Source organism: Abrus precatorius, unplaced genomic scaffold (assembly GCF_003935025.1).
Source record: "Abrus precatorius isolate BTA unplaced genomic scaffold, Abrus_2018 Scaffold6, whole genome shotgun sequence".
In the NCBI taxonomy this organism is placed as follows: Eukaryota; Viridiplantae; Streptophyta; class Magnoliopsida; order Fabales; family Fabaceae; genus Abrus; species Abrus precatorius.
Window position 1 is genome coordinate 18,151,388 of NW_020874406.1, and position 24,457 is coordinate 18,175,844.

Here is a 24,457-nt window from a genome sequence, read left to right on the forward strand (position 1 = left end):
AATGTTAATTACTAATAATGATGTTTTTTGGTCTACGTCAATTTTTTTTTTATGACGACGAATCCCTGCGCCTTTTTGGATGAAGTACTAATCTCTGAGCGTTGACCTGATCTTAATTTTAAGGTGTTTTTAGTGGGTTATGAATCAAGTCAATGTGCATAAATTCAGATTACTAATTTAAGCCGAAACTTTTTAGGTTTATTGTAATAATGATTTTTAATTTCGCACTACGACAATGAATTTCGGTTTATGTATAAAAACGGTTTGTCTTACATGAGAATCACCCTTCCAATAAGCACAGGAAGTGCGAAGTCGAGTTTTTACCAAGCCAATTACAAAGACTAGATGATTATTTTTTGCCAAAACTTAAATGTCTTATTAGTTTTAGAAACTCACTGAAGAGCAATAATGAAGCAAAACATCAAGCAATCTAATGTCTATGGGTTATTCTCATTGAAGACCATGAAGCTAACACACTCGTGGATTACCCTGCTCAAAGACCAAAATCATGAAGCGAAACATTAATTATAGGAATATTTAATAACTAATCTTGTGAAATCCTTTAGAAAATCCGTTACACAGCTTTTAAAATCTTCTGCAGGTGTGGTACCATCCTTTATTCTTACCCCGATTTTGTAGTTTCTTAACCAGTGTGTTCGTTGACATAAAAAAAAAAAAAAAACTAACGTTAACATGCGTCTTCAAAATCTAGTATCGACCATTAGAATTACATGCAAGAGATTCTTGTCTCCCGATTTGTAGACAATAACCATTTTAAAACATTCTTATCTTGTCTTCCAAAATGCTGACACCATGATTACCTTAATTAATTGTCTTTCTTGAAATTAGCACTATGTCAAATGTCTCGTCCACATGTTGCATTCATCTTTCTCAATTTCTCACATATCGTCTTTATATTTGAAAGTACATATGTAACCATTTTTATCACCCCCCAATCATTTACAGAATTTTAGTATCTAACTACGCTTCAAAATTAATAAAATAACATTTTTTAAATATATACTAAAAATAATCAATAAAAAATTAATATTTTTTATTAAAAATTCAATATTAAATTTTACGATTTCTAAATAAAAATATAGCATATATAATTTTTTATCATGTTGACACGTTAAAAAAAACCATACAATAAATAAGACGGAAGTACCGATATGCTAAGGTAACGTTACAAAGACCCAAAAATATCCAACATTTCATTCCCTCCTAACAATGGGTACCAAGTCCGTGCTAACATGAACTAGGCAAAGCTAAAAAGAAAAAACGCTCCCTTAGTAAGTACCAGAATTTCATTATAAAGGAGGGAAAAAACGACTAATTGTCTGGCCATAGACACTACACTGGAAATCCATAAATCCTCGTAAACATTTGTGCATAACTTTCAAGAATTTAAATCTAGCAACTGTACTACAAATAATTTCTCTTAATTAATGTGAAATTGAGAAAAAAAAATCTAGTAAATCTTTATACTTGTGCTCAGTCTCATTAGCTACACAGTGAATTCGGAGTCCTAACTAAATGACCGAGTTGTTTTTGCAGTTATCTGGAACCCACAAACTTGTGGTTCTTCAGTTGAAATCCAAAGACAATTGAAAAAGATTGCTGGACCAGCCCAAGAACAAAATCTATCATGACAATCGGTCATCCAGCATGTGAAACCTTGATGAGCTCATACTTCTCACCTACTGTGCCACCTTTTTGTTTTTGGAACTGTATATATCGCATAGTACTGGCGAAGAAAGCATCGGCAGCTGGATCTGGAGTTGTGGAGTCACTTTGCATTTCATTCATAATTAACTCAATTAATCCCTGGATAGCAGCTACGGTGACTTGTGGGTTTCCTTTCTCAAAGAAGTAAAGATACCTTGAAAAAACAGAGACATATCATCATTTCATTTTATTGTGTTGCAAAGCAAAGAAAAACAATGCTAAACAACATGGATGTTAATCTTACTTGTTCAATATCTCAATGAAGAGCATTACTGATCCAGTGCTACCTCGTGCTGCATTTGCCATTTCTTGTGCAGCATCTGCAATTCTTAGAGCCCGCTTGAGACATAATAGGACCCTGGTTCAAAAATAAATACGAATACAACAAAAACAGTCAGAATCATAAGATAAATACAGAAATAAATTCCCAAATACCTTACAAATTTTGAGACATCCTACATCCTCTTCTCTCTCCCCACCCTGCCTTTTCAACTTATCTTTATTTTCTGTAGAGTCAATGTAAATATCTCCCTTGAGGGACAGCAGGGTTGGACAAAATCATTCTCACTATCCTCTAATACACTCTAATATTATGGGTTCAAGAGTCCGTTCTTGAAAACAGGATATCATGTTATATGCAGCCATGTGTCTTTCATTTTGTGACACATCTTATGAGTTTTTGTATCAAATCAAATTTTCAATTTATATTTTTCACATTTCACGTGTATTTTACAACTGCCTGTACAATTTTGGGACCATAGATAGTTACATGTACAGCATAGCTCTATGTTGTAGTCAAGATGGAATTAACTACAATAGAAGTATTTGAACATGCATAACAATTAAATTCACCTAAAACTATTTCTATTCAACCAAACAGAGACTCCCGAAACAATAAACAATCTTACAAACATAGCAATGCAAAGAAAAAAGGTCTGACATCACATAGATGTCATATCAATGGAAACAAACCTCTCTCCATCTTTCATGGTATCATGATCATCAACCCAAAACAGATGTGAGCATGCATACACAGCTCTGCATTTATCTGGCTTCTTTAGAAGCTTTCCTGAATACTGTCCAATGAGAAGGCACAAAATATGAGGACTTAGTACAATATATATATATATATATATATATATATATATATATATATATATGTTAAGCACTAAGCAAATAAAGGAATTCAATAATCACCCCGGTGGCCTTGTGAGTTAAAGTATCCCTGTTCTCAATACCAAAGACATGCATCCTTTGAAGAGTTCCTATTATTAAATGGATAGCTGTGACCTGTGCTCTGGAATCCTGGAATAACAACACAAGCACAAAGTTGAGCACAGCTAAACCATAAATTTTGTGAGCATGAACGGAGAGAACCAGTAGGGGTTATATGATAAGACTTACAGAAATTTCTTCTTCATATAGAATATAAGCTTGGGTGAAAAATTCATATGCAACTGGTTCCAAATCACAATCATTTGCAGCCTTAATGAAAGAAATATAAAAATCAGCAAATACAGTTAGAAAATATCGTTTGGATGTTCTAACAACCAAATATATTCCAGTACCTCAGCACATTGCAAGTACAACTGCAATGCTAATTCTGGTGCTAGGACACCTGACAAAGTCTCAATGGTCTGAGACAGTAAAGACAAAAGTATCATCAAACAAAGTAACCAATTGACTGTAGATAGTCTTTTAAGAATACATCGAATTTAACACAAACCAAAAACAGAGATAACATGTCAATGTCAACTGTTTAGATTATCAGTTGCTGTACCAACAAATCTTCGCAGCCTCAATATCATTAAATATTCACTCATCATTCATACCAAATTATGGTGGCATAAATCACCATAAAAAGTGAAGAAAAACCTATGCTCTTTAAATTTTATGAAAAAAAAGCATTACCTGATTTAAAAGCTGAAAAATTTTCTTTGGTGTTGTTGATGCATCATCTCCAAAAGGATTTTCGTCTTGACCTTGCAACTGTCTAACCAACTGTAGATAGTAAAGAACATACTGCATGAATATTTTGAATTATATATAAAAAAAAGGAAAGCAGAAAATTAGCAGACAGCCTTTTATATTTTCATTCAATAATTCAATCAATCTCAATATCAAAACTAAGCCTATGTTATTCCTGTCATCACTGCCAATTCATCATGATGTAAGCAACAAAGTAAAAAAGTACACAATAAGCAGCTAATTGAAAAGGTCTGCCAAACCTTCAAACAAGAAAAAACAAGAGGTGGAACAGTGAAAGGCAGACGTTTTGGTCCTCCGGTAAGTATGTGCTTCCTCACAGTATCTATGATCTGCAATTTTATGCATGGAAATTATGACACAAATCAAAGGTTGAAATCATAAAATACAATACCCTCCCCCTTCAATAGGGAGTCAACAATGAAGTTTGCAGTCACACGCATCATATTAAACATCATTACACTTAAGTTAAAAACATTAAATCACACATAGCATTCATATTTACAGGAGTCCATAAACAGTTATGATCTACATTAAAGTTCTAAAGAAATATCCTAAGTAAACACCAATTGGAAATTTCAGTTTAATGCTTGACAAAGTTTTTTTCCTAATATTTGCTCAGGTAAATTCCATGTGCAGCTTCAGTACAGAAGTACCAGTAAGAACAAAGTGAAGTCAGCTGCAATTATTAATAGGTATTAGGAAGAGAAAAAGTTCCAGCAGAAAAAACAAGTACAAAACAAAAATTATTTTGTTCATCATCATAAAACATGGATATTAGCAATTCACCTTAAACATTTCTTCCGGATCATCATTATAAAGCATCTGGATTAGACGGGCAACAGAATTCTGCTCCTCTTTGAAATCATCTTCATCCAGCTAAGAGGTGAAGAGAACAAATAAGTGAAATGCAAGGAGAGAACGGATGACAAAATTAGGAATACCTTATATTCTATTAAAAAATATAAAACATTTGATTATAAAAAGTGACATGTAATGGGACAAGTCAAAATAACAGGCATTGTAAAAAATAGCCTAATGAGACTAGTCATGGTACTGAAATAACCTCATCATTAGGACTCCCATCAGAATCCTTGATAAGTCCCTTTATCAATTCAAACAATGCTTCAACCTACAAACAATCCAAGCTATGTTAAAAATACTAGAAAGAAACACCAAAAAGAAGATCAGGAAGTAAATAATACATACCTTTTCTGAAGTAGAAATTCGTGTTCCGTTTTTCATAATGCTTTGAATAATAACAGTTGCCATGACCTTAGTAGTAGGAATATCAAGATATTCCATTACACGAGGATAATTTGAAAGCTTCAAGGCAGTCATAATATCATTATATTTCTCAAGGGGAGCACTTAACAGAGCAACAATCTGCTTAGTTGCCTTGTTTTCCTCAATTTTGCCTTTGCCAGAGAGTTTTTTCACGCATGCTCCCTATCAAGTATATAAAGTCAGAGCATGGCTTTTAGAAAATCCAGGAATAAGTTTGCTTACTTCCATGAAAAGAACTAGTATTGCTATAAATTCAATCATATTTTAACATTAATTTAATGCAATAACTATTTTCTGATAAATAAAGTTCTACCAAAATTCTGTCTTTCATTCTTTGAAAGGAAGTATTAGTTTATTAGCATGAGTTAAGGAAATAAAATAATGGCAATGGCTGCATTCAGATAAGCCTTATTGCATGAATAAAACATTTAAAATGACTGCAAAAAGAGTTTGAAAAGAAACATACCAAGACTTGATCCGCATAATCAAGTCGATCAGGATGGACATGAAGAGTGAAGGTGAGAAGAGATGAATATAAAGTTACAACTCCAACAGTGGGCATGTCAGGCTGAGCCTCTATCACCTGTAAGAATTTCATTATATCTCATGATTAGATTCCTTAATTAGTTAGGATCAGGAGTCTGGTATTAGAAGAAATGAAGGTTAACTCCTTAATTTTTGTATCACGTCATTACAAATACACTAATATTAATTTATTATATAGTGTTTCTCCTTCTTCTCATTTAACTTGGTATTAAGTCCAATCATTATTGTGCTCCCTAAAATTTGAAAGTACCATGGTTGGAAATCTTTTGTAAATGTCCTGTAATTCCAGCAGCCACTATCAATGTTGGATAACTGGTTTCCAGTTCCACATCCTCAACTTTCAAGGTGAGAGCACAACCTGTTTTAGAAGTATCCAATAGGCTGTCCCTCTGAGCTCTTTGCTATAGACATACTGCCCATGCCCTTAAACACACCCTTTCCTGTCAATGCATGTAGCTAGCATGTCACCTTATCAATCTTAGATCATAACGCTATCAGTCCTATTCTGCTTGTTAAGGGCTCCTTAATATGTTTCAAGGGTCACAGGTCTAGTTTGACCTTGTTCATGTAGTGTGTCATTGATGCCGAACATCTTTCACCTTTTACCCAGTTGCTGCTTTTTTACCCTAATATTGAATGCCTTCTCCAACAGCCATTAATGTAGCCTGCTTCACCATACTCTCCTCTTTCCAACCCCCTTGTCCCTGTTCCCCACCTTCCCATTTCTGTTTGGATACTTTGGCATGCAGTTTTTAATGTTCAGTGGTTAAGTCTGACATGTTCTCTCTCTCCACTCCCCCCTCCCCCCTCCCCCCACACAAAAAAAATAAAATCAAGTTTGACTAATTTGAGTTGTTTCTTGGTATTCTTTGTGGTGGTTATCTATGAACTATGAGCTATCATTCATTTGGCCTCTATTTTTCCTATATGTGGTTTACCCCTCATCTCTTGATTCTAGACAACGTCTAGCACCACCATCTCTAGTCCTGGACATGGTCTGACCACACCATCTCTACTCTACTCTCACCTCATCTCCAAACACAGTCTAGCACCACCATCTCTAGTTCTGGACATGGTCTGGCCACACCATCTCTACTCTACTCTCACCTCATCTCCAAACACAGACCAGCACGGCTTATTTGGTTTGGTGTAATTGGTGGAAGGGAAAAGAATTGAGGGGGAATGATTTCTATAAAAAAAAAAAAAAACACACTTCCCTTGTTTCAATGAACCCAAAAAAGTGGGATGAAGGAATTTAGAGGTAATGGGGACAAGTAAAAATACCCCAAAATTGGTGTAATTTTTTCATTTAGTGTGTTTAATTGTATAACAAACTTAAAGCCTATTAGATTTTAGATTGAGTGTTAGAATATCTAAAAAAAATATATCATCATAGTATTATTCTATCATAAAATATGCTACCATCTTATATGACCTATTAGGAATAGTTTCCATATTTCACTGTATCTTACGACTTGTTTCCTCAATTAGTTAGTCTGAAGAGTCTAGAATTAGAACATGTTTGGTACAAGATTAAAAATCAAGAAATAATTGCTTATTTTTCAAAAAAATTCTTATATGACCTATTAGGAATAGTTTCCATATTTCACTGTATCTTATGACTTGTTTCCTCAATTAGTTAGTATGAAGAGTCTAGAATTAGAACATGTTTGGTACAAGATTAAAAATCAAGAAATAATTGCTTTTTTTCAAAAAAAATTCTTAGAAAGTTGGCAAAAATAATCTATTTTTTCTTTAAAATAAGAAGAAACCTAACACACACTTGGTATAAATAAAGGTTAACACTTGCTTGTGCATCACATCATTAAATATATTAATATAACATTATTATTTAGAGTTTTTTTCTCCCTCTTTCCCTCCATCTCTACTTAAATCCTTGTAATTTCTACAATCTCAAAATATGATTAACAAGTGATATTGTATTCATATTATTCCTTTGAAATTTATTTTGCCTTTTAGTGACAGAACATTAAGAACTTTATCATTCAAAACTTAAGAATCTCCCATAGGAAGATAAAAAGGCTTAAATTCAACTTTCTATCAAGTCTATCAATTAGCCTGCAGTCAATATTTGGCTAAAAGTTTTGGTTGCAAAATTCAACAAAACATGCAGTTTCTAGACTTTTTAGGCAGCAAAGCAACATAGAAGTTCAAATTACATATGCTTGCACTGCATGATGATGTGCCTGTTTGTTGTAATGTTGGAATGTGAGGAATTGATTCCTGATGTAAAATAAACAGGCCCTACAATATCCAAGATAAACCAAATAGGAAAAAAATACCTTGCCAATGGCATTGCTTAATTTTGAAAATGCTTCCACTTGCAAAAACTCTGGCAACACCTCTGCACTTGAAGCAGCATAATTTGAAAGCCTTTCCATTAACTGGGACAGTACTGTCTTGATGTCAACAGACGCCTGAAAATACAGTGAAAAAAGAAAGCCACTAAGTGAGACTCCTACTGAATTTGCAGCATAAAACTGTCATGGATATTTTGGATGCAATTATTTAGTTCTGAGCTAAGTATACAATAGCTACTGTCAAGCATGTGCTTATCAATTAATCCAGACCAGAGAGGAAAACAATTGTATGATTTACTAATAAAACCATGACACTAAACATAGATTGGCTCCCTTGACAGGCAAGGCCACTTTATTGTTAAAACTAAGAGGTGCCAACTAGCACTCAAAGAATGTAGATGCTAATATATTTAAACAAATTATTAGTATCTATGTATCATGAATCAAAATTATAAATCACAAAAATAGAATATCAAACAAAATGCATTATTGAGAGCATAGTTGTCAATTCCAGATAGCAGCATGGAGCGGCCAATCCCAAAAACGATATAGCATAATAGCGAATAGTGAGATGACCGCTATTCTGATAATTTAAAATACACCAAATATAGATTATGTTACACATATATATGCTGAAGATTTCAAATTTCAATCGTTTGGAAGGGTCCTCAAAACAGAACAAAGAAGAAAAATAAAACAAAAAGTGATCTCACTAGAAAAAGCTTCCAACACACATGGTCTTGCCAGAAAATGTGTGGGTCTTGTTGGAAACGAAGATCACTATAACTTGGGTGGATATAGTGAACAAAGTCAAGTTTTGGTTAGAAAGTAGCCCCTAACGCAAATGAGTCACATCAGAAATGAGTAAGTCGCACCAGAGATGAAGATAACCAAAACTTGGCCGGAAAAAGACATTGGCTAGAGTGAAGCTTGTTGAACAAAGCAGAAGTTGTTAAAGATGGTGAATGGGAGCACTTAGGGTTCAAGAGTAGAGTTAGAAAAATCCCAAAATTGCCTCCCCATAAAAGCCTTCTAATGTTAAGAAAACAAGGATAAATTTTACATTTCCGCAATGCATCAAATAGCAGCCATGACAGCCGCAATTCAAGTCACTCTTGCCACTACACTGCACCGTGACGCTATGCACTTGGAATAGCGGCAAGGATCCCCTATCGTGGCGGCCACTATGAACGCTATTAACTACTATGATTGAGAGTAACATTATCAGCATGTAATTGCAAGAAAATATAGGTAGGATGACTTCCATTTGTTGCATATGGATGGACACAAACTTGAATTATTTAATAAAAGCAAATTTTAACTAAAAATCATATTCTTCAGGAAAAATTTTGGAGACACAAAATAAATCCTCTGCTTGAGTTCTAACTTTAAAGGTATTACAGCTGACAAAAACTTGTGCAATAGATTGAAAACTAAGAAGATTTGCTAATTACATATAGCTGTTTCTTTTACCTTCTCTATTTCTCATAATTGTTGGATAATTATCTTCATATTTTATTGGTGCTTCTTCGTAACCCTCTTAGATGAATAAAATCTTTTGGAAGGAGAGAAAAACATATACATCAAGGCATCATCCCGGAAGTAATACAAAAAATTGTGCAAGCTGACTAACCTGAAGCTGAGGGTAAGCACCCAACAACACATCAAGCGTTTGCAAGTGATACTCGTCAGGGAAGACTTGAATTATGCAATCCATCAAGTAGAATTGGGCCAATTCATCTTTGCAATTTACCACCTGACAAAGAAAATAAGGAAAAGGAATTGTTTTTCTGATTAGATAGTAAAGCATTTCTTTGACCATTAGGGAAAGAAATAATACAGCAATAGGTTAGACCTGTTCCAGGACTCTGGGAAGCACAACATCTTTGTACATATCAAGGTCAACACCCTCTATCTGACTGAGGACATGAAGATTCTTCCCAACCTAATAATGTATCAAGGACAAAAATGCAAGAGAAACCTTCTATAAGCATTTGATCATGTATACAACCCCACTGCAGTGAAGCAAACCAGTTAGAGGCTTCAGGCATTACAAGATCGCGCAGCTCGCTCCTTTCCTTTTCCCGTTTCTCCTTCTCCCGGGCAGGCCCCTGCAGACCAGAAAGCCCGACAGCAAGCCTCAACTCAGGATCAGCTAAGAGTATGAATGATTCACATGCATTACTACACCTGCATGACCAGAAATCATGCCCTCATGACGTATTTTACCCTCATGACATGCAACTATTGTGACGACATGCAAGTCCAAACACGAGCATTATAGCGATGTGCAGACAATTCAACCAACCTGATGTTGCATCCGCACCCAAAGTTTGTTCATTTCAGTGAAATTTTGGAGTACAAACTCCACAGCATCTGCTACGGTATCTGCATCCCTACAGTTGTCAAAGTAGGCATTCACATTTCAAGTTCAATCTCAAATAGGTGCAACTTTAAAATAATTGCCACTTCCCCATAATCAAGGACGATACCAAAACCACAGAGGCAATTGACAGAAGAAAAAGAAAGGCAAAGCACTAAAAAAAGGAAACAAGAAGGGAAGATCCAATATTCTAATGACTCCAAGAATTTACATCATCCATCAACATTGCAAAGGTGCAATGAGACAATACTGTGGATTGCCTTTAGATTAGGTTGGCGGTTCTCATAAAGAAGTGGTGATGCTAAAGGGTGCCATCAATTACATTCCAAATGTTCAGTACTATTGACTCTGCTAACTGAAACTTCAAATCTGACTCAACTAAGAGCTCAAAGGGGAACAATTCTGCCCATGAAAGGAGTGGAGGGAAAAAAATCTTCCTTTCTTACCCTTCATACTCTGAACCAATATCTGGCAATTTATCCCTACTAACTTGAGAAAGGTAACTTCTGAGAAAGAGTCCACGAACAGGGTGCTGAATGCCACGACACATCTCCACAAGATCCTTAAGAACATCCTTAGCAGGAGCTTCTTTGGATTTGATGTATACAGATCCTACTGTACAGAGGAGATACCTGATCACAAACATAAAATTAACAGCTCATAAGCACGAAACTTTATAAATTTCAAAGAATGTGTGTCATAGGCATTGCAAAACGTCAGATCCCTCTCACTAAAAATTAGCACAAGTGACGAGACCTTCAAAATCAGAAAAAAAAGAAAAGTTGTCCAGAATTGGTTTTCAAGCAATCCAAATGAGTTTCACAATCAGTCATGATGAAATATCAATCTCAACGATGAGCCATTAGTAGCAATGATTTAGTATCAAAATGATGGCACATTGCTCCACTTTCAAAAATAAAAAAATAAAAACAAAATAAGACAATCCACCATAAGAATATACAAGCAAGCTTAACGAACACCTAACTACTCCTGTACGACAACAAAACTCCTTTTCACTATTGCGAAAGCAAAGACATCTTTTATAATCGAACATTCGGTAACATTTTCCTACCATGAACGGTGCCTGATCAACAAATAAGACGAAGAAAAACAAATTCCGCAAAACCATAACTTACAATCGGGGCAAAATGTTGCCAGCGTGCTGGACGAGTTCATAAAGATCAATAATAGAGCAACCGCGACGAGTCTCTTCCTCGAAGAACATCTCCAGTGTCCTTAACTGATCAAAAGCGCGCATATCTAAAACACCAAAAACAGAGAGAGAGAGAGAGAGAGAGAGAGAGAGAGAGAGAGAGAGAGGATACAAATTATCAATCGCAAGGGTTGCAAGGACAGAAACAGTTACAGGATCCAACGAAAAAAATTAAAACAAGGTTATGATGGATCTGAGAGAGGAACTCACAGAGTTCATAGTACTTGTGAGGAGAAAGCTTGGAAGTCCTGAGCTCAGAAAGCATCTGAGCCGAATACTTCAAAGCATCCCTGAGATTGTTGGAGTCCTGAGACGAATCGAAAATGGATCCAAATCAAATACGATTTACAAAGGAGAATAGAAAATTAGCACGATCGTCGCTGCGTAGAATAGAAACAAGAGAGGTTAGGGTTTAACGGAGGAGTTACCAATGCACGGTGCATGTAGAAGGAATTTTGCTGAAGACCGGCGATTCCGGCGGCGAGAAACTTCTCTTCGTCTTCGGTGCCGTCTAGCATCATTTTCTCTCTCTGTCTGTCTCTCTGCGTCTAACTTCTCTTCGATTCCCTCACTCTGCTTCTAACTGCCGGTCCAACCAAGCCTGTTTTGTTGTTGTTCGTGTTGGTCTGCGCTTGGGATTTACGTAGTTCAGAACGGAGAATATGCTTCCTCTTAACTTTTAACCTCTCCTTTTCCAATTTGACCCGCATTAGTTACTACTGTGCTTGTGGGTTACACCCCTGTTTCACGTTCTATTACATATAATATTTTAACAAAATTTAAATAACTATTACAAAAAATAAAATATTTAATCGATTAGAAACATAAAGGTGAAATTGAATAGTTTTTTCTAAATGAGAAATTAAATATTTTATTTTTAATTATTACCAAAGAATAGTTTATTTTTAATCAAAATTATCATTATTAGTTATTTAAACTCAATTTTAAATTTTAAATTTAATATTTTAATAATTTTATTATTTAATTAATTAAGATTTAATATTATGTACTTTTATATAATTTTTTTAAACTTTTAATGTACATTTTTAAAAATATGTATTATCCAACATTAAAAGGATAAAATATGGAATTATAATGATTTATGTGTCTTTCTTTTTATGTAATGCAAATTATTTTTATTCTATTAATATTTTATGTAAATAATTTATTTAGAGTTTTTGGAAAGTACAAAGTGTCATCTCATTGAGTGGTAAGAAATCTATAATAAAAAATCTATAATCATAAGGTAAACGATGGTTTAGGTTTTAAATATATTTACTTGTTAAATAAAATTTATCTCATAAAATTACGTTAGAAATTAATCACTTCTCCTAATAATTTTTAGGTTCAAGTCCTTAACAAAAAGTATAGATTCACTTTGAGGCAAAATCTGGGTGCTAGAGAAACTCAAAGAAATTCTAATCTCTGTAAGAGCTTTTGTTCTTTTTGGCTTCTATTTTCTCAAGAACTGAAGTGGGGTATATGAAATGGTTTATCTATTGGATTCTAGGTTGATAACTTGATCTTTGATATCACAAATTTGACTGATTTTTCTATCTCTCCTATTTTTGCTATGGAATTGAACTTCCCTATAACCCTTTATTGTGTTAAGGGAGAGTGGAAATGGACGAAAATCAAACCCATACTCCTTGATTATATATATAAATCAATTGCTCAATTTAATCTCTCTATGTTATTTAGTGATAAGATACTATCATCTAGTGGTTATCTAATAATGGTGTTTTTACTATTAAGACTGCTTATTAATTAATTTTTAACTAGACCCATAATCTTACTATTGGTCATGTTTTTAAAAGAGGTTGGGAAGTGGAAAGGTCCTCCCAAGATTTCTCTATTTTTGCAAAAAAAAAAAATTTACGATAAATTGCTAACTAACGAGGAAAAATGTAAAAGAGACATGTCTATTTTATTTATCTGTTTTAGGTATAGAGAGGTACCTAAATCTGTTATGCATGTGCTGCAAAAATATGTTTATGTCAAATAAGTTTGGGATATTTTATATTTTTCTAACCAATGAATGTATTTTTCAATAATGACCTTTTTGATTGGTTACTTTTAAATTTGTTTAATATATGTTTAAGTCAATTTCATAACTAGAATGGTATGTTTAGAGTTATAATTTGACACATGTAAAAAGATAATAATGAATTTATTTTTTAAAAATGTTATATTCAACATGTAGTTTTAGCTCAAAAAGCTCTGTGTGATGCAGATTACTTTGTTTATTATTGCCAAAAAAAGGTCTACATCTCTCTCAAGGTTGGCTGCAGATCAAATTTATGTAAGATGAAATCCTCTTCCTCCTGGACAACTTAAGTTGAATGTTTAGGTTTTGTCTTTAGTGTTCCTACTTGTGAAAGCCGGATTAGGGACATCCATAGCCAATTTATTGCTAGTTTTCATAGTTAGTTAACTTGGACCTTGTTTTCTTCTTGCTGCAAAACTTTGGAGTATCTACATAGGTGTTCAATTAATTATTTAAAGTAATGTCTAAATTATTTGAATTGAAAATAACTCAAAACGCAGTTGCGCCAATTTTAGAAGTTTAGCATATTTCTCATCATTTGTTTTCTTAAATTTGCAATATCAGAGATGTTTTAAAATCTATTAAGTCGGTTAGAATTGTTTACATGGGTAGAAAAATCAATTAATATAGCGACAAACTAGCCAAAATAGGTCTTAATTCTTTATCTCCTTATACTTCTCTAGATGAAACCCTTTCTTTTCTCCTTCCTTTTTCAAGTGTTGATGCCTATGGCAAGTGAACTCCTAAAGATATTGCGTGAGTATTTATGGTTCTTGGGCTTTTAGCCCTATTAAATAAGAAAAAAAAAGAATAAAATATATTTCACTTTAAATATTTAAAATAGATTTTGTGTGTCTTGACTTCTTTTTACCTTACAAATTCCTAACAAAATTGTTAATTTCTTTTGTTTATTAATGTTAGTAAAAAGTAAATAAAATAAATAATTGACAGTTATCTTGATTTAGTCAGAATATGTTTCATTTTTTTTAAACAATATTTAAAACTTCAAATTCTGTACATATAAAAATAAACAATTAAAAACATTTGAAAAAAAACAAAAGAAAAATAATATTGACATTAATTTTTATGTTTAATTTTAAACATTTAAAATAAGTAAAAATATATATTATAAATATTCTGACATATGAATTTATCTTTTGTAATAGCCTCACACCTTATAAAAATTCCAAATTTATTTCTATTAAAATTTAGATTTATAATAATTACTAAACTTTGTTAATCCAATACTATCTTTGTATTTAAGTTTTAAATTTGATTTTATTTAGAATGTATTGACAATGTAAAAGTCTTTTATATAGTCATTTAATCATAAACTATTTTTATATCATAAAAATTATTAAATTTTATAATAACTAGTTTAAAAAGAATATGTATTTCATAATTTAATTAGTTAGTAATTTAAATATTTTATATTTACAATGCATCAAAATTAAATTTTTTAAATTGCAAATAAAAGTTCAATCAAAATTGGTTAAGAATATTATAACTCATATATTTTTAATATTTGGCTAAAAATATTTGTATGTATATTATTATGAGACTAACAATCTAAATCATGATTTCCAATTGAGTATAATCACATATTTTTTATTATTATTATCATTGATGAATTCGAACAACTTTTAAATTAATTTGATGTACATGTGTAAATTCTATTTAATAATTAGTGACTTGTGTATGTACAGGATATTTTACATATATGGTTATTGACTTTAAACTTCTAATTGTACAATTTATTTTTTCAATACATGGAGCCCAGGCCGCACAAGCAAGACAAGAAGAAAAAATGTGCTCACAAAAGCTGATAGTTTCCAAACCATGCTTAGCCAAATAATTAGCCACTTGACTAATTTCTCTGAAAGTAGTATGCTGCCAAGCAATATTATACTCATTTAGATTGGATAAAAAAAGAAAATCAATTTTGAAATAGAAGCATGGTTATGTTTCCAGACATTAGGTGTTCTGGAGACTAATGTGAAATAAATGGACGAATAAGAAGCATGGGTGACAGGACATTTGAAGTTTGAAAGCTATCAAAGTCCTTTTCTTCTCATGAACTAGTTTACAGTGGTTGTGGTGCCTCATAGCATCATCTATTTAAGCTTACCCCCAAAAACCCCAATTTCATTCCTTAGTCACATATTAATTTATATTTTTTTATTTTTTAAAAGTTACTTTTATTTAATTTTTCTAAAATTTTTAAAAATAATTTTTTAATTTTATATTATAAAATTTATTTATTATTTATATTATTATTATTATTTTACAACGACTTGTTCATAAGTTCATCCAAACATGAATATAATTTGTTTTCCTCAAAATGCAACTGAGATTCTCCATAAAATAAGTTAGAGCTAAAAGATCATAAACATGCTATTTAGGGTATAACCCATGAGAAACAAACATGGTTTTATAACACTGTAGAGTTGATCATAACACTAATCCTAGCAATCAACCTCATTAAAATAATAGGCTTATCTATCTTTGTAACTTTTTTTTATACTGTGATAATCTATACTGTTTGTTAATTGTCATCGTCATTTGCTTTCCTCTCAAAACTAGTACGTAGTAACTAACTTAAGATTTTTTAGTTCTACTCTACGCACGAATATAAATGTTCATCTCGTTTAATTGAACTCGGTATTTTTATTTTTTTTGCACTTTAAACTCATGTATATGTGTATGTGTAATTTCATTTTCTGATATACAACAGTTGAACAATTCTCTCTTTTTAATGCATTATGTTCTCCTTTTTATATTAACAATCTTAATAATTACTTGTTTTAAGCAACTTCTACTATATTTTCTGTAACCATAAACTAATGACAAACAACAATAAAAAGACATCATATAACATAATTCTTACATAAACATGACATTATTGGAATTTCATCATTAGAAAAAGTATTAACTGTATAGAAGCACATCCGAATAATTGTTTTGAGGCGAATTATTTTCGTTACAGATTGAACATAAAAGATAGCGAAAGACTTAAAATAAATGCATCTAAGTTGTTTTGTTTATCTAAATCATTTTTCACAGCATTAGAGAATCTATTGACCAGAGTATTCTTCGTTAGTTAACTTTTTTGTCTGGGCAAGTCCAAACTGGGTTAAGCTGCGCCAGCACACTCCCCTACTGTGCATGTGTCGTCCCACCAAATACAGCGGTGCTGCTGTAGAACTAGAAACTTCTAGCAAAAACAATGCCTGAATACATATATGCCATGGATTATGCATCTATCTCTTATATGTCACAATGCGTTAAGTGTTTTATATATTCGTTCGAGTTTCAAACTTGAAAACGAAAACCAAGTTGCAACCTCTGGTTAATTAATTGATTAATTGTTTACTTAGCCCTACCAATGGGTGTGCTAGACAGCATTTGGGAGCTCTGTGAATCCTGTCACATGCACCACAGTAGTAAGCTCAAGAAACGCAAGCAACTTCAGGTAAAACTGCTTTCTCATTAGTTCACTTAAAGAATTATGTAATATTTGTTCATTGCACCAGCTTTTCTATAAAATATAATACAACTTGAATTATGTAATTTTTAATAAAAATTATTATATTGCGTAATACAGGGTATTTATAAAAAAAGGCGAACATTATAATTGAGATTATATAGATATGAAGAATGAATATATGATGAAGTTATTTGCATGTGAGAGTTTTATTTGGTAAATTAGAGTATAATTATTGAAAAATAATTAAGACAGTGGAGATAAAGGTGAAGATGGATTGCGAAGGGTGCGAGAGAAGGGTGAAGAAATCGGTGGAAGGGATGAAGGGGGTGACGCAGGTGGAAGTGGACCCAAAGCAGAGTAAGCTCAGTGTGACTGGCTACGTGGACGCACACAAAGTGTTAGAGCGTGTGAGACACCGCACGGGTAAAAAGGCCGAGTTCTGGCCCTATGTCCCCTACGACGTCGTTCCACACCCTTACGCACCGGAAGCCTACGACAAGAAGGCGCCGCCTGGTTACGTGCGAAAGGTGCTGCAAGATCCAGAAGCTTCGGCGCTTGCACGTGCGAGCTCCTTCGAGGTGAAGTACACCACGGCCTTCAGCGACGAGAACCCAAATGCTTGTACTGTCATGTGATGTTATGTTCCGTTCTATATACATCGCATATCATTTTGTACAGTGTAATTTAATTGCGTTGGTCTTTGGCTCCACTAGAATGTTGTGGATAATTCACGAAGCACCCAGTTTTGTTGTCATGTTTTGAAGTTAACGATTGAAACTTGTTAGTGTTATATTGGAGCTTGAAAAGTAAATGATTTTGTTTATGATCAAGTGTTAGATGAATGTGAAAAGAGAAAATGATAGGAAAGGGGTAAAATGTAATAGATAAAGTGCATGTATATATTGAGAGAAACTATTCATATATAAGATGATAAACGATTAATATTCAGTGTTTTATGAAAATTATCACTTAAAGCTCTGTGTGTATGTATGCATTTATGAGAGATTGTGGCCTATAAGTGTGACGGCATATGGCAGTTGCCAGCTCTTTCTTCGGAGCCTATAAATGCGCGTGCATTTGAGTTAGTTAGTAGTTGCTACCTGCAAATTAAGCCTGTAAAAAGAGAACTTGTATGAGTGAAGGGATATTTAATTTGAAGCAAAAAAATTGACACTACTTTACGAGATATTTATAATTTTTATTTATTTTTTCGCACATACATATCCTATTCATTCCCATCGGGTCATTAGATATCCAACTGGACTAGGGATAAAAATTTCGTTGACCTTCTGATGAATCCAAAGTCAAGACCTGCTCTTAAAAATAATAACTTTTAGTTTGAGTGTTTTTGGGAAAAAAATAAATGATATTACAATTTATTTGATTAGTTTAAAAGTTTGTTTATCAGAATAAAATTATCTAGTAAACAAATTATCTTATTAACCTGTTATCTTTTTAAAAAAATTACTTTATGTAACGTTTTATAAGCTCTTAACCACTATTGTTTTTCTATTTCTATCTTTATTATTTATTAGGAATTTTTATTTACCTTTTTATGTTTAGAACTTTTTAACATTCTTTCCCTCTCACTCTCATGAAATATATACACTGAATGACTATATTATAGAACGTTAACACCAATTTTGTCAAAGTATAAAATTATATAAATAATTAAAGCATGAAAATTATTTATTTAGACTTTGAATGTTTGATTTTGTCCCAACTTTTTTAATTAAAATTTAAAACAATAAGGGTGGGCTATAATTTAACGTTAGCTTTCATTTCTTGAGCCCAAAAGTAGTAAGATTAATAAACTAAAATAGACAAAGAATAAAAAGAGAATAGAGTGGGAAAATGAAATTAATAAAGTAAAAGTAAAAATAATTAGATGATAAAACTTACTGATTGGGATGTTCAAGTTCGTGAATCCTTTCTTTCAGCAGGCACTTTTGATGATAAAGGAAAGGTGATGATCGGGAATTTGATTGACAGTCAAATTTATTTGATTTGTTTATTTAAGAAATAAAGGGGGAAAAGATTCGACTGTAAATTAATTGCTTTGTCTGAGGAAAGGAGGAAAATGAGAAGATTTGATTGAATATTAGTTAATTAAATTATCAAAGAAAAAAAATGAAATAAGGTAAAATAAATTGAATTAATTATTTAATTTTCTAATTTTTTTTTGTGGTGCACAGCATGCCTCATTGATTTTTAGATTTTGAATGAAATCCAGTCAACAGTCTTCTAACAATTAACAATAATATTTTTAACTAAGCTAGATATTACAAGAGAGGTGTCATATAATTCTCCTTTCTAAAATCTTTTGTTAAGATAAAATCTTAGATAGTAATTAAAAAAATTATTTATGTAACCAAAAGAAGATGTGAAGCTTTGCTATAAGTAGCTACCAACCTTAAGAGGTATCCACACTAGCAACACACTAGCAAACCATCATTAGGGTCTTTATAATAGAAAAGCTTGCATCAGTCACAGAATATGAAGTTTCTCTTTCAAAAGCTTCTTTCTCAATTGCTTCTAGCCATTCTTTGGTCTTTTGCCACTGCTATCATTTCTCAACATTATGTTAGTGCTGTGAGTCTACCAAACAATGAAACTGTCCCAGCAGTAATTGTGTTTGGAGACTCTATAGTGGATTCAGGTAACAACAACCACATCAGCACTATAGTTAAATGCAATTTCCTACCATATGGTAAAGATTTTCCAGGAGGAAATAACCCAACTGGTAGATTCAGCAATGGCTTACTCCCATCAGACATCATCGGTAGAAAAATCCTTGCCCTTGCTTTATGTTACCGTATGTATAATAAAATACACATTTTCTCATTAAATTTCTTAACAGTTTTCTTTGGTCCTTTTCAGGTGCAAAATTTGGAGTCAAGAAGCTTTTACCAGCTTATCTTGATCCAAAACTACAACTTCAAGATCTCCTCACAGGTGTAAGTTTTGCCTCTGGTGGTGCTGGCTATGATCCTCTTACTTCTAAACTAGCTGTAAATGACTACCCTTGAACCTTACATTTATATATCTTCTATGAATAATTTCCATTAGCATATCTTAAAAACTAACTATAATTTAATCTCTGTGTCATTTAAGTCTGTGCTATCATTATCAGATCAATTGGACAAGTTCAATGAATACAAAAACAAAATAAAGGAAGCAGTTGGAGAAAACAGAACTGCAACAATAATATCAAAAAGCATATATATTGTGTGCATGGGAAGTAATGACATTGCCAATACTTATTCAACTTTACCATTTAGGCGACCACACTACGATGTTCCATCATACACTGATTTATTGGCTTCACAAGCCTCAAACTTCTTGCAGGTATGTTCTATTAAATAATCAACAGCGGAGGTTAGAATTTTCTTTGTGGAGTATACTTCTGAATTTAAAGTTAACTAGAGTAAAATCAGTGTCATGATTTGAACATTAAAAAATATATTTTATGTGACATTGCAATAATTATAATATTTTACTTGTTTTTTAATTTTTTGGCACACACATATAAAAAATACAATTAAAAATCGATGATATATGACTGATTTAAAAGAGTAAAATCAGTTCATAACATGTAGCTGATATCAAACATTTATGTAGTTGATAGTTTACATTGTTATTAGTAGTTGTTTTGTAGTTGACAATTGGTAGCTAAACAATCAATTCTACTTTGGTAAACTTTGACGGTACAAGGAAGATTTTCAACCAATAATATTTAGACATAAGTTTAAGTGATGATTTTATTTAATAATAAATTATATATAATAATATTTATTTATATAACTTGTCACATCTTTCGTTTTTATTGGTATAATTTTTTAAATATGGTAACCATAAAAAAAATTTGAGATACTATAGCACACACTTTCTACTTTTTTTCTTTTTGGATCAAAAGCTAATTATACATATCAATCATTATCTATGTTTGAATGTATATTTCTTTCATGATTCTTGAAACTTATTTATCAATATGAACAACAAGACCAATTGAATAAATTGGGCGAATGTTCCATCATACCCTGATTTATTGGCTTCACAAGCCTCAAACTTTTTATTAAATAACCAACAGCAGATGTTATAATTTTCTTTGTGAAATATACTTTTAAATTTTAAAGTTAACTGGAATTAGTATCATAATTTAAACAAAAAATATATATATACTTTATGTGACATTACAATAATTATAATATTTTTTTTGGCACACATAAAAAATACTCTGAAAAATCAAAGATATATAATTGACTTAAAAGAGTAAAATCAGTTCATAACATATAACTGTTATCAAACATTTATGTAATTCACAATTTACATTATTATTATTACCCGTTTGTAGTGGGTAATTGTAGCTAAACAGCCAATTCTACTTTAGTAAATTCTGACCATACAAGAAAGATTTTCTATTAATAATACTTAGATATATATATATATATATATATATTTTTAAAGTAATAATTTTATTTAATAATAAATTATATAATAATATTTATTTATATAACTTATCACATATTTCTTTTTTATTAGTACAATTTTTTTAGATACGATACTCGTAAAAAAAATTTGAAGTACCACAATTCATACTTTCTACTTTTTCTTTTTTGGGTCAAAAGTTAATTGTACATATCAATCATTATCTATGTTTGAATGTAAATGTTCTTCACTTATTTTTTAAACTTATTTATCAATGAACAACACGACCAATTTAATAAATAGGTATAGACTTTTGTATCAGACCACCGGTTCTTGGAACTTATTTTATATATCTTTGCATACAAATTTTACATAAGAAAAAAAATTATAACAATGAATTGAATTAATGCAGGAACTTTATGGGCTAGGAGCTAGAAGAATTGGAGTAATTGGCTTGCCAGTATTAGGGTGCGTGCCCTCACAGAGAACACTTCGTGGAGGCATACGTAGAGCATGCTCAGATTTTGAAAATCAAGCTGCAATCCTCTTCAACAGCAAACTCTCATCTCAAATGGATGCTCTTAAAAATAAGTTTCCGGAGACTAGACTTGTCTATCTCGATATTTACAACCCATTGCTGAATATGATTCAAAATCCCGCTAAATATGGTAATCAGATACATTTATTATCATCATGAATAAACCTTTTTGGTAATTGATAATTAGTGTCTTAACTCTTAATGAATTAAAAATATTTTTAAGGTATTCTTCAGGTGATTTTCAATACAGTCTCGACTTAATTTATAATTTTTCTGATTGCTCTTATGGTGCCCCGTATAAAACTCTACATTTTTATAGGTACCTGGTATGATTATATCTTTCTGAACATCCAACAAATACCAATTATATGATGCCAATGATTCCATGACATTAGCAAACACAAAATATAAAGTTTACATTTTTAGAGACTTCTCAAATGAAAGGAAATTAGTAACTAACTAGCTACATCAAAGTGATTTTGCATGTTCATATAATTGTTGGGTTGTTTGTATTACTCTTATATTGGTTCCATCATCCACTTCCCATGAGACCTACAAACTGGCATGAAAATGTGCTCAGCTCCCAACTAGAACAGAAATGGACTAGAATTCTCATCTTGGGGAGCTGTCTTGACTAATCCAATAAGTGCCAAAGTTTGATTAGCACATTTTCATTTGTCTAATTCATTGCTTATGATATTAATTTGGTGATTTAGGTTTTGAAGTAATAGACAAAGGATGCTGTGGCACAGGAAATATAGAAGCAGGCATACTGTGCAACAATTACACCCCACACATTTGTTCAAACTCCTCAAACTACATATTCTGGGACAGTTTCCATCCAACGGAAGAGGCTTATAAAGTGATTTGTTCTCTGGTGCTTGATAGCAAAATCAAGGACTTCTTCTGAAGAGCATTTTCAACTTCATTTTTTATTGTTACTAATTAATATAGTAATATTATCTACAATTTTCTATTCTTGTTCACCTGCGGTCCAAAATAATGATTTTTAATCCCTTCTAACGCCGCACGGTGAATGCTACACATAAATGCTAAGAAAATATGGAAAATATTTATTGATTATTATTTGACAGGTCATTCATACTCAAATTTTTTGATTATATCCCTTTAATGTTATGAGTGAGTTTGGTGGTGTGGTGACATTACGAAGATAGAAAGTACGTAGAATTAATTAGTGTGATAGGTGGCAGTTAGAGGATGCTATCAACGACTGGTTTGGTTTTAATAATTATAAATATAAATGTGAACTGAAATTTTTTTCAAAACAATGGGAATGACCACCCTAAATATTATATTTTGTACTCGTATAATGTGATACGAGTACAATTTCATAACAATTATTTTTTAAAATAACAATTTCATAACAAGTGAGTCAGATGCTAGGAAAATGTATAGGAAACTCTAACGAGCAAGATTTTTGTACGATTTTTTACTTCCTTTGGATATTTAACCGTAGATATATACTTATTATTTATATTTTTATAAAACATAGTCTAAGGCTTAACGAGTGTTTGCAAATAATTAATCATTAAAACAAAACACTTTTATAGAACGCATAGAAAAATAATTATTTATTTAAGATAAATTTATCCGACCACACACTTAAATGATCAGCATCATATCCAAGATCTGATTTGGTGACCAAACCTGTTAATTCACAAAATCTAGTGTAGGGCCTAACTACACAGTAATAATGATTAATGATGAATTAGAGGAGAAAATATAACTTGTCAGCTTTACCTAACTCCTCCTCCTGGTCGCAGTCCCATTCTCTTGTTAATTATTGTCATTGTTAAAAAAGGATTTTGGGCCTAACAATGGTTTTTAAACGTGCATTAGGATAAACCCTTTGAAAAGCCCAAACTCGCGTAAATGAAGCCCAAAAGTCTTAACTTCTCTTAGCCCAAAACCCTAGCCTGCCATCCCTTCATGTGCTTCCCAATACAACAGAACAACGATGCCAGTGCTAAACTTTTCGATTGTTGGCATCGTTACACTTACAGCACAAGTTAAATAATTGCTTTGATTTTTTTGCAAAGCAAGACAATAACTATAGATAAACAGAGCCTACTTCAACTTTTGCATTTTACGGATTTTTTTTTTAAATTTAATAGCTTGTGCCCAAAAATTTTGCGTATATGTTTGTTCCAGCGTGTGATTGATTGCCCTATATAGGACGAGAGGGACCAAAAAGGACATTGATTTTCAATTATGCTTTACGAGTTTACCTTTATTGTCCATTATTCTACCTACATAATGGTTGACACTATGTCATCTCATTGTGTTAATTATAGCGGTTCAAAAGGTCAGGGAAATTGCTTTACAATCTGAACCAAATGGCCATCACTCAAAAGACTGCAAGATTAGAAAACAACAGATACAGTGGTGTCCATTTGTCAATGGACGATAATTATGGTAATTATGGTTGTTAGGTTAAGATATTTGTACACCTTTCTTTATCCAATATGCCAT

The 24,457-nt window shown here is 32.1% G+C and overlaps 3 protein-coding genes across 4 annotated transcripts; 2 read left to right on the plus strand and 1 right to left on the minus strand.

Moving 5' to 3' along the window:
* Positions 1–1,082: 1,082 nt before the first annotated feature.
* On the minus strand, positions 1,083–12,191 carry LOC113869553 (vacuolar protein sorting-associated protein 35A-like). 2 transcript variants are annotated; one of them, XM_027505933.1, is made up of 21 exons: positions 11,893–12,191; positions 11,675–11,771; positions 11,388–11,511; positions 10,698–10,883; positions 10,177–10,264; positions 9,923–9,979; positions 9,724–9,813; positions 9,502–9,624; positions 7,851–7,985; positions 5,468–5,584; positions 4,924–5,163; positions 4,781–4,846; positions 4,504–4,593; positions 3,957–4,046; positions 3,640–3,729; positions 3,297–3,365; positions 3,133–3,213; positions 2,926–3,033; positions 2,701–2,804; positions 1,973–2,086; positions 1,083–1,882 (listed from the first exon to the last, which is right to left on the minus strand). In XM_027505933.1, exons 1-21 carry the CDS (start codon positions 11,983–11,985, stop codon positions 1,660–1,662), a joined length of 2,385 nt encoding a protein of 794 aa, XP_027361734.1. In that variant the 5' UTR covers positions 11,986–12,191; the 3' UTR covers positions 1,083–1,659. The 2 variants fall into 2 exon arrangements, with proteins under 2 accessions (XP_027361734.1, XP_027361735.1); XM_027505934.1 differs by having other exon boundaries at positions 1,298–1,882; positions 9,923–10,058; positions 11,893–12,109.
* Positions 12,192–16,896: 4,705 nt separating this feature from the next.
* On the plus strand, positions 16,897–17,633 carry LOC113869646 (heavy metal-associated isoprenylated plant protein 27). The gene is made up of 2 exons (XM_027506080.1): positions 16,897–16,983; positions 17,247–17,633. Exons 1-2 carry the CDS (start codon positions 16,897–16,899, stop codon positions 17,631–17,633), a joined length of 474 nt encoding a protein of 157 aa, XP_027361881.1.
* Positions 17,634–19,494: 1,861 nt separating this feature from the next.
* On the plus strand, positions 19,495–22,874 carry LOC113869770 (GDSL esterase/lipase EXL3-like). Its single transcript, XM_027506239.1, has 5 exons — positions 19,495–19,780; positions 19,879–20,009; positions 20,113–20,346; positions 21,839–22,094; positions 22,681–22,874. The coding sequence occupies exons 1-5, from the start codon at positions 19,495–19,497 to the stop codon at positions 22,872–22,874; spliced, it is 1,101 nt and encodes a 366-aa protein (XP_027362040.1).
* The last annotated feature ends 1,583 nt before the right edge of the window (positions 22,875–24,457 follow it).

Coding starts and splice junctions, on each gene's coding strand:
- LOC113869770 (XM_027506239.1), top strand. CDS start 19,495: ATGAAGTTTCTCTTTCAAAAGCTTCTTTCTCAATTGCTTCTAGCCATT. Junction 19,781..19,878: donor ACTCCCATCAGACATCATCG/GTAGAAAAATCC, acceptor GGTCCTTTTCAG/GTGCAAAATTTGGAGTCAAG. Junction 20,010..20,112: donor CTCTTACTTCTAAACTAGCT/GTAAATGACTAC, acceptor GTGTCATTTAAG/TCTGTGCTATCATTATCAGA.
- LOC113869646 (XM_027506080.1), top strand. CDS start 16,897: ATGGGTGTGCTAGACAGCATTTGGGAGCTCTGTGAATCCTGTCACATG. Junction 16,984..17,246: donor AGAAACGCAAGCAACTTCAG/GTAAAACTGCTT, acceptor AAAATAATTAAG/ACAGTGGAGATAAAGGTGAA.
- LOC113869553 (XM_027505933.1), bottom strand. CDS start 11,985: ATGATGCTAGACGGCACCGAAGACGAAGAGAAGTTTCTCGCCGCCGGA. Junction 5,164..5,467: donor ATTATGCGGATCAAGTCTTG/GTATGTTTCTTT, acceptor TATACTTGATAG/GGAGCATGCGTGAAAAAACT. Junction 3,214..3,296: donor TGTACTTGCAATGTGCTGAG/GTACTGGAATAT, acceptor TCTTTCATTAAG/GCTGCAAATGATTGTGATTT.